Source organism: Lycium barbarum, chromosome 3, assembly GCF_019175385.1.
Source record: "Lycium barbarum isolate Lr01 chromosome 3, ASM1917538v2, whole genome shotgun sequence".
NCBI classification, from domain to species: domain Eukaryota; kingdom Viridiplantae; phylum Streptophyta; class Magnoliopsida; order Solanales; family Solanaceae; genus Lycium; species Lycium barbarum.
The window spans coordinates 57,598,365-57,609,121 of record NC_083339.1 but is presented as its reverse complement, the minus strand read 5'-3'; the positions used below and the strand labels follow the sequence as shown (position 1 = coordinate 57,609,121).

The 10,757-nt window shown below is 36.8% G+C and overlaps 1 protein-coding gene across 1 annotated transcript; it reads left to right on the top strand.

The window, feature by feature from the left end:
- The first annotated feature begins 1,648 nt into the window (after positions 1–1,648).
- On the top strand, positions 1,649–6,993 carry LOC132630863 (uncharacterized). Its single transcript, XM_060346457.1, has 7 exons — positions 1,649–1,850; positions 3,514–3,883; positions 4,024–4,106; positions 4,407–4,525; positions 4,594–4,692; positions 4,799–4,834; positions 6,544–6,993. Exons 1-7 carry the CDS (start codon positions 1,649–1,651, stop codon positions 6,991–6,993), a joined length of 1,359 nt encoding a protein of 452 aa, XP_060202440.1.
- Positions 6,994–10,757: the final 3,764 nt, after the last annotated feature.

Genomic DNA, 10,757 nt, shown 5'->3' with positions numbered 1-10,757 from the left:
TCATGTTACGGACCGTAACGTGATCCGTACCAGAGAGGATACGTGCCGCTATGAAGGACGGTCTGTAACTCATGTTACGAGCCGTAACGTGTACCGTAAGCTGAGGAAAATTTCCAGAAAGTTGCCAAGTAGTGTCAAAGGTTACGCCCCAGAAGGACGGTCCGTAACTCTGATTACGGGGCGTAACGCATTGGCCACTGAAGATTGAGGCCATGATCCGCTGGAAGATACGGACCGTAACCTGTGTTACGGTCCGTCGCATGGTGGCCATGACATCAAGCTGACAAAGGACGAACCGAAGGACGGACCGTAACCTGTGTTACGGTCCGTAACGATGCCGCGTAAGGGTTTTTTTGTCCAGAAACTTGGCGCGAATTTTGTCCCTATAAATACTTAAAGTAGGGTTTTAATTCAGATATTCTGATTTTTCTAGGGAGCATTAACTTTAGGCTTTGAATATTAGAAGTGGTTGGAGCATTTAAAGCAACAACTTCACTTTCATTCCATATTGTATTCGCATCGTAAGTATATTATGTTAACTTTTAAGCTTTCTTTGTTAACCAAAATGATGAGTAGCTAATTTTAATACTAAGGTTGTGGATCCCATGATGGGTATTATGTGAATGGGTTTCTACTATTGATATATGCATAATGGTTGTTAGTATTTATTCTATCTTTGTGCGTTAGCGATAGGTAATGATTGCAAGCATTAGCCTAAGCCATTATACTAACTTTTCTTGGAAAAGAGAGTTAGTATTGGTAAGATTGAATAACAATGACTCGGGGCGTTAACCCCCGTTTAATAGACTAACATAGGGATAAGAACAAGTCTAAATTGGCATTATTGGTCGCTCTTCGATTTCAACTCTTTTATATTTGGAAAAATTATAAAGAGAAAATACGGCCTAACTGTTGGGAAACATTAGGAAGTCCTTAAGAGATCAAGTGCATCTTCTTAGAACAACCATTAGAAATATATCACATTGAAACCTGAAGCATAATATCTAATCAAAATGGGGAACACAACCTTGGTCTCTCTCTCGCATTAAATACAATTCAAGTCAAAATATTCAATTACATTAATCAACAATTATTTCAAACTATCAGGAATAGGATTAAAGCCTTTGAAGACTAGTAACGCATACGATTAGTATCCTTCTCTCTCCATATTCCCTGTGGGATTCGACCCCAACCTTGTTTGGGTTACTATATTTGACAACGTCCGCTTTACGCCATTAATAGGTGTAATTTGAGCGTATCACTACTGTCTTGTACTGCATAAGTTTTTCTGCTATGCTAAAGACTCATTACCAACTTGGGGACCAAATGTTGAATTATGCAATACGCGTAGTATGCTTAGAGCTGCATAGGCGATGCCTAATATGCTACAAGTTGCATAACATTTTCTAATATGTTGGGCCCGTGCACAGTATGGGCTAATGTAACTAGTATAATATATTGATCCTTGCATTGTTTTAAGTAAAAATCCAGTCACTAAAGTTTCCTTGCATTGTGTGTTTCTTTTCCATTAGGATTTGAACATGATGGTATAAAAACCTCTTTACTAGCAACCTGCTTGCATTTTACTGGTTACATTTTTTTACTGATGGTTACTTTAATTTCCTCATGTCCATATTTTTTTGTAGGTATGGCTCGAGGCAGAGGTCGAGGTAGCGGAGGTCGTGTAGGAAAGTCCACATTTAGGGATGATTCTACTGGTCGTGCAAACATGCCTACCATTTCCATTCCCACCACAGTTAGTCCTCAACAAGGTGGTACGAGTTTCATAGGTAGGCCAGATCCTATAAACCAAGTTCAAACTTTAGGTACGCCATCGGCTCAAGCCTCAGGTCTGTTTATTGATCCTTGCATATAATATATTGATCCTTGTAATATAATATATTGGAATTCAACAATGTTTCTTGTAATATAATATATTGATCTTGGGATACCCCACATTATCTAAAACAAAGTCTTTGCATTGTTGAGATGATAACTGGAAAAGATTGAATGTTGTGCGAGAATTAGTATGTTGTAGTAGTTTAACATTTATATATGTTGCTTAGTCCAGTTTTAAGGAGAGAAAAAAAAAACAAAGTGTATTATTGCAAAGAGGTATGAATTTCTTTCCATTTCTCGTAAGTAACAGGCTCTGGAAAACACGCAGTCCTATCCGATTTCTTTTATTCTATCATTGTAAGTTTTCGAGAAAATGAATGAAGAGACATGATAGCAAGCTTTTCACCATTCTAACGGGATCTGATGTTAATACAGGGACTTCCTTTAGGAACAAATATGCACTTTCTCTATAGTCTTACCTTGCATTTTTGCCAAAAATCGTTTAGAAGATTCTATTACTTAGTTAATAATTTACGAAGACTATATATAAATATGTAATCAGTGAAGTTCTTCTTTCTGGTTTTACCATTAACTCAACCCTTCATCGTTGTACTCTGTTGGTCCAATCCTTCTCTGTTGTCTTCCTCTACTGGTTCTACGTGTTTTCATGAACAAAAGCTTCATCTTCCTTCTTATTAACTGATTAAACTCCATTCAAGACCAACACATCAACTCTAATTCAGTTGTTATTAGTTTTTACAAATTGTGGGTGTTATCTTTTGCGTTATGCTTTGGTAGGCAGGGGCAGCGCTAGGTGGACATAAGCAGTTCAATTAGATTCCTTTCATCGAAAAACTATAATACACAAATAAGCAAAAACAAAGCACATGCCAAGTTCATTAATTGTAGTGGTAGTGGCAAAGGTGGTTCTCGAATTGTTTTAGGTCACAAGTTCAAATTTCAAGTGTGCTATTCTTCCATTTTTTGAATTTCTTGGTTAGAACTTAGAACTTCTCGTTCTGCCATCATAGTATAAAGTGCTTCTTTCTTTAGTAGTCCTTACGCAGTCTGAATTCAGGTTAGTTGGCTAATGAATTTCAAATACCGAAAGAACCATTGCTATAAAGTTATGGCTTCTTTAATGGAACATATTTAGGGTCCTTAAGCCAGCATAGGAAGATAATGTAGGGTATCCCAAATTCCAGAAACATACCAGTAATTTGTATACACACTGATTACATTATGAGCAATTCTAGGTCCTGTACAATTGCTGAAATAAAAATAATCTTCATGGGCAGCATCAGCAACCATAATTTAAACCTCTCAGTTTCCTGCATGTAGTAGCAACTACTGCCTCACATAATAGAAACTATAAATTGTAGGTTTGCTTGTGTAACAAGCTGCAGATTTTGTAAATCATGATTAGTCATATTTGTAGACTTGCAAACAGCTTTTATCACCTCATTTCCAAGACTAGGCTCAGTGATACAAGAAGTTTTCCAGTTTTCATTCCATCTGGTTTTTGTGTGTTTCCTTGCATTGTGTGTTTCTTTTCCATTAGGATTTGTACATGATGGTATATAAACCTCTTTACTAGCAGCCTGCTTGCATTTTACTGGTTACTTTTTCTACTGATGGTTGCTTTAATTTCCTTACGTCCACATTTTTTTGTAGATATGGCTCGAGAAAAAGGTCGAGGTAGCGAAGGTCGTGTAGGAAAGTCATCACTTAGGGGTGATTCTGCTAGTCATGCAAACATGCCTACCATTCCCATTGCCACCACAGTTAGTCCTCAACAAGGTGGTACAAGTTTCATAGGTGGGCCATATCCTATAAACCATGTTCAAACTTTCGGTACGCCATCGGTTCAAGTGTCAGGTCGCGGTAGTACCCCAACCATCCCTGAATTATCTCCCATTACACCTGATCTGAGTAGCCCAATAGATGAGGGTACATCAAACCAGAGCAACACTATTAGCGAAGATGAGTCCAGTAGTCGTCGTAGGCAGCGGACACTTACACTTGTTACTCTTACTCCTACAAGGTTAGTCCATGCTTGTATTTTATATATATATATATATATATATATATATATATATATATATATATATATATATATATATATATATATATATATATATAATTTGTGGTAGGCCTTGAAATAATGTTTTCAAATTTATGCAGGTTGGAACCTTCTAAAGAATGCTCTAATACCATATCTGCATCTTTCAAAAATCAACTTGATCCTAATGGAATCAATTGGAAAGGTGTCTCAGAAGATACTAGAGATTTTTATTTTGGGGAATTCAAGATATAACTTTCATCATAATTCGTTTTAAAAGTGTATTATATTTTATAGTTAGGATACTAATATTATTAGTTTACACACTGTTTTCAGAAGACATACTATTAGGACTCTTCGATCCCTAAGAGTGCAATCAGAAAACATTGGAATACTAAGGCAGCAACAAAGTATAGGAATTTCATTAGCAAAATTAAACAAAAAGGGATTAAGCCGGATTATGTGTCTGATAATGTGTGGGAACGCTGGTTGCAACTTTGGGCAGATCCTAAGTGTGTTGAAAAGTCAGAAATAAATGCAAAGAATCGTTGTGGAGGGAAAGAAGTTGCTGCCGGGACTCACACAGGTGGCTCTATCTGCATTGGGGAGCATCGCAAGAGACTTGTAAGTATATATTTTTTCATACACACTTAATTTTTTTTTATTTACTACTTGAAAATTGGTTTTTCAAGGTGGTTTTTGCAGTTCTTGATTCTGGTTTACCTAGGTATATTGCTATTTTCTTGATTACTATGTTGTTGTCTTTCTTAAATTATTTAGGTTTGTCTATTGTTGGTTATACTGTTGTTGTTCTTGGTATACTTTCCCTTTGTCTATTTTTGGTTATACTGCTGTTGTTCTTGGTGTAATTTTCTTAAATGAGTAACTTTTGCATAGGCTGTTGAAAAGGGTCGAGATCCAACACCAGGTGAGGTACATTTGCACGTCCATACATATGATCATGATGGAGAATATTTTGTTGATGAGCGTGCCTAAGCTGTCCATGTAAGTTCAAAATTTTATAATTTCATAATTAAACTAATGAAAAACTTAAGCCTTATATGACGACTTTAGTAAATGGCCCGGCTGCAAATATGCAGACAGTATTTTCTGGTACTGTCCCTTCAGCTTGAGATAACACTTTTTGATTGAGAAATTCTGGACATGTTGCAATTGCTGAAAATTTAGCCCTGTTGCCTCTAGAGTAGCTGTAGACTTGAATATCTTCCTAAGCATCCAACATGAGTTTACAAATGGCTGCCTTGTTCCAAGTTTGGACATGTAAAATATTCAAACCACCAGCTGATCTTGGTAAACACAATTGTTCCTAAGCTACCAAAGTTTTGTTGCTAGTTTCAAATCCACCAGTCCATAAGTAGGTTCTACAGATAGCCTTTATACATTTGATCACCAAAGAGACCTTAGTCTTTCCTTAGTCCCAATTCTTAAAGACGATCTTCTGTTGTATCCTCATGCAATAACCTCTCTGAATATCAACTTACTGCAAGGAAATCCTTAGCAATACCAATTGCCTCACTTCACTTTATAGTTAGATTTGAATATGCTCCTTCAGATACTTTTTTTTTGGCAAATAATTGGAACATTTTATTCACCAAGTAAACATTTGTACAGCTCAAGGAAAAAGGAGAACAAAAGGCAAACTGGGACTGGACATCAAGCAGCAGTCCTCTGTGCTCCATATCGTCTATACCTCCTATCTACATCACCTAGGATAAAATTTCATGCTATCTAATTTCTACTTTAACCTCAGTCTAGTAGCACCACGCCCATGCAATTCCTGCACAATTTGCTTCACCATAGCTTCAATGCTCCTCCGCCTTTGTTGAAACACCCTGGCATTCCTTTCTTCCAAATCTGATAAGCAGTACCAGCAAGACACATCCTGTAAATTTCGGAAGCTGAACTGTTACCTTTAGAATGTGTAAGCTCTTTCAGATACTTAATAATTCTCTTATTGTGTTTTAATGGTATTGTATAAAGAAGTTAAAGAGTAGTCTGCAATGGATTAGGCAAATCTTGATTGTAGACTGCTTGTTTATGTGAGAATGGACATTGAGTGAATGAGTTTTGAAGTTGTATGCATATTTATACAAAGTTGTTAGGATTACTTGAATGGCTCATTATTCTTGCATTGTTCTGCATGTTAAATTGTTGATAAGGATCTCTGCTTGGTCCCCTTATTAAAATGCTTATGCATAATTTGCTTTTTGTTAGGTATATCAATTTTACTTTTTATTTATGAAAGCTACACATCCTATTGATATTGGTCAATTAAGAATTACTTTTTCCTGATATAAATAGAGTCTACAAGACAGGAAGAACTAAAAAGCAGTATCAGTAATGACTTAAATCAGTAGGAAATAGCCTGAAATTTTCCTTTTGTGTGTTGTTTAGGAACTCTAATTGCCTTTATTTTCATGTTCTGTTACTTGACTATGAGACAGTGTATATGATCATTTATATCCAAGTTGTATGAAACTCTTTTTTGTTGGTCATCATGAGACTTCCAACGAAAAATGGATAAATATCCGCTCCCTTATCTTTGGAATTCATTTCTCTTTTTATTTGGTAAAATTGAATGGTTAGTATTCTTGATGTTTTAATTTCATAACTTACTACAGGAAAGATATCAAGAAATATTATGGGAAAAATTACAGTCTCAGTCTGATATTGATCAATGTGAAGGATATTACGAAGCTGTTGGGGGAACAAGGAAGAGAAGAATATATGGTCTTGGATCTCAAGCACAAAGTTATTATGGGCCGAATCTTAGAGTCAATTCTGGCTTTAATGCTTCAACATCAGCACCACCTTCAACTTCTCAATCAGCACCGACAGAAAATATGGAGGAGTTAGTGATGCGATTGATTCCTACACTAACTGATCACTTGCTTCCTTTATTTATTAAGAAGGCACGCGGAGTGATTTCTTCACCATCACATCATCCAAATACTCCTATTGACAAACCATCAGTTGTGACACCCATAGTGCCTCCTACTACTACTGCTAACGTTGACGATGGTGATCCTTTAGTTTCTGATGGTGATCGTAGTCCTTCACCCATGCATTAGTTTTTTATGTTATCTATTTTTTTGTTGGAAAGAACAAAATTATGGGGTCCGGATCCTAAAGGGTATAAAAATACACAGTATAAACCAAAAGGGGATGGCCAAAAATTTATATACCAAAACGGGTATAACGTGGACTGATCCACGTTATACCCGTTTCATCTGTCAGAGATTGGACCGAAAAATTAAAAAAAAAAATGTATAACGTGGACTGATCCACGTTATACAAAATATATTGTATAACGTGGAGCAGTCCACGTTATACCTTCATTAATTTGTTTCCCGCGTTTTACAAATACTTGGTAAGACGTTGCCTCTATTTAAATCATATTCAGCTGTGTTTTTAATAAAAAAAAAATATTGATTTTTTTAATTTTTAAAGCATATAGTTAATTTCAGTGATTAACTCAAATAAATATTTTAACACATGCAATAATTAAATATGTGTTATATATGCGAACAGAAATAAAAATAAAATATAAGTTAAATAAACGTCACACATTAACTGAGTAGTAAATGTTAAATTACATACTAACTATTAAACGGCACAAGACATGTTATATATTCTTGGAAGATTACATAAGGAAACAACAATCGTACAACTTAAGAAAAAACATAAAAACCAACAAGCAACAACAACTACTGATTTCTGTCGGGGCAGCGATTCTTGTTATGACCTGTTTGCTTGCACGTACTACACTTTCTAGCCATGCGAGCAGGAGCTATATCCATTTCATTCCTCCTTCTAGTTGTAGTACGCGCTCCTGAAGTTTGCTCGTATTCAGTGTTTGCAATTAAACTGAAGGGAGAAGGTGGCCAATATGCCTCATCACCCAACCGTGAAAAGTATCCATTGTACGTTTGCATGTAAAACCTACAACTGTAGTACTTGATAACATAGGTCTTTGGTTGAATTCCGCAGATATCACAAAATTTAATTGCATGTGAACATGGCATATGGTGGTTTCTCCACTTCCCACACGAACACTTTTTCCCTTCGGCAGAGACTTTATGGATATTTCCGTCCTTACCTTTGTGTGCAAATGTTAAAATCTCAAAGACCCCTTCAGTTGCATTGTATTGCTGCATGTCAGTATGCTTTAGGGACCTCTCCCAGTATTCATCAAACTTCTTTTCAACAGCGCGCGGCCAAAACTTTTTATCTGCAATCAACAAATCAGCAAGGGTGCTTCTCTCAACAAACCGATCAACAAGATTTTTAAACGTATAACGGACCATGGCAGTAACGGGCAATCCACGAGATTTCTTCAATAAACCATTGTAAGACTCGGAGACATTCGTTGTCATAGCCCCCCACCTATGACCGTTGTCCTTATGCAATGTCCATTTCTCCTCTGGAAGAGCTTTTAACCACAGATGCGCTGGAGGTGACATTGTTTTGATTTGTTCCAACCTCATTTTATACTTCTTCTTCTGGTGCTCTGTAGCCGCCAACCACATTAGCTTCTCAAGGTCACTGCTGAGGAACTTTTTATTGAAGTTGCTTTTCAAATGCCGAACGCAAAACCTATGGTATGTGGATGGTAGTTGTAACCAATCATGTGTTTAGACACATTGCAAGATGCCCTGATAACGGTCAGAAATAAGTCCAATTCCTTGTCTCTCTCGAACAATATGTCTCCACAACAACATAAGGAACCACGTCCAGGACTCAAAGCTCTCACGTGCAACAATAGCATATGCAAGTGGAAAAATGTTATTGTTCGCATCAATTCCAACAGCAATTAGCAGTTTCATCTCATACTTACCGTACAGATGAGTACCGTCTATTGAGATGACAGGCCTGCAACTTTTGAATCCATCGATGCTTGGTTTATAAGCCCAGAACAGAAACTTGAAGATGTGTTCACCTTGCATTGTAGTTGATTGGTGCTCCCACTCAACAACGGTCCCCGGATTGAAATATTTTAAGGCAACCATGTATCGGGGCAATGTCTTGAAAGAGGTTTCAAAATCACCAAATACCATTTCAATAGCTTTCTTACGCCCCTTTTGTGCTTTTCTATAACTAGGAGTAAACGTATGCAATCCTTTTATTTTTTGCTGAACTGACTTAATACTGATGTATGGATCGACCATAATATATGGTATCAACATAGTAGCAATTAGGTGACTGTTCAAATTGGAATGATCCTTTCTGTAATCATCCGTGAGACAACAATGGTGGAGAACCGCTTTGCCTGCCTTCCACATACCACTTGAAATTTCTCTAAAACGGATCATCCACTCGCATCCCAACATATGACGCTTACAAATAACCCTCCAAAATTTACCTTTGGACTGATCACAAATGAAGTCTTTCTTTTCTTTGAGACAATATTGTCTCACTGCGCCTTTCATTTCCTGCTTGTTGTGAAATAACATACCTAATTGCATAATACAAGGAAAATTATCAACCCCTTAAAAATGGGCCAACAAATAAAAAGAATATTCATTGCCACCTTACTAACCTGATCTAATAAATTCAGGATTTTTACAATCCCAAAGTGAGATCGAACTGGACCGTCATCTCTCATAAAGGCAAAATCATCCGGGCCTTCTTCTGTGTTGTCCAAATATGGAATCGCATTAGAATGGTAGCTAACGTTACTGTGACACCTCGGAAAAAATTTCGTGAGCAAACAATGAATAGACCAATGAAGAGTATGAGTGTACGATGTTTTATTAAGAAGGGAATGACTACCAATGAGATTTGAAAACGCGAAGGTTGCAGATTTGCATTGCGACCCAGTGGTCGTAAAACAGAATACGACCCCGTAAAGTGATTTACGGACCGTAAAGTGCCATCGTCCTCCAACTATCAAAACTTTAACTTTCTGTCAAATGTTGAAATGGTTAAATACGACTCAGAATACGGACCGTAAATCAAAATACGGCCCGTAAACTGCGACCGTAAACCACCCTGGCCTACAGCAAACCTTTCTGTTTCTAATATGCTTAAATACGGTCGTGAAGGACGGACCGTAAACCAGAATACCGCCCGTAAACTGGGTTTACGGCCACTGTGCATCCCGACTACTGTTCACAAAAATCAGATTTTTAAGTTAAGTATAAGGGACCCAAGCTCATTTCATTTCATTTCTCATCTTCACAATACAAGAATTATCTAGAATACTCCAAAACACTTCATCCACAAGAATTCAAGAGAATCAAGGGAAAATCAAGATCAACAACGCCAAATTCATGAAAACAAGAGTGTGATACCTAGCTCAATTTCATCTTCCTCAAAGAAAATCAAAAGAGGTGAAGTAGGGTTTTGGTGCTAGAGTAGAGACTCCACTCAAGGCTTGTTCCACCACCATCCAAGGTAAGTTTCATGACCATTTCATGTTTTTTAAGGTATTGGAAGTTTAAGATACCCGAATTGTAGAAAAGCATAGCAAATGGGTCATAAATGAGTGAATAGTGCCATGAGTGAATGGTAGTTGAATTGAATCATGAATGTTAGTGTGTTGTGAGTATGAATGCATTATAAACGACATGTAGACCATGAGATAAGTGTGATACATGAGAAAATACGATAGCGAGCCAAAAACTATAAAGGTGGTAGAAATGAAGAGAAATGGTGGATCATGGTCATTGTATATGAATGATGATTGTTGATTGCTATATTGTAGTTGTTGTTATGGGTGTTGGGAGTTGATATGGAATATGGGAAAAGTAGTATAAACAAAGGAAGCGTTGTCCAATTGTCTCTAGAAATAGTAGTGCATTCTTATAGTTGATTAACAAACATTAGTACGAAT

Coding starts and splice junctions, on each gene's coding strand:
- LOC132630863 (XM_060346457.1), top strand. CDS start 1,649: ATGGCTCGAGGCAGAGGTCGAGGTAGCGGAGGTCGTGTAGGAAAGTCC. Junction 3,884..4,023: donor GTTACTCTTACTCCTACAAG/GTTAGTCCATGC, acceptor AAATTTATGCAG/GTTGGAACCTTCTAAAGAAT. Junction 4,526..4,593: donor GGGAGCATCGCAAGAGACTT/GTAAGTATATAT, acceptor TGGTTTTTCAAG/GTGGTTTTTGCAGTTCTTGA.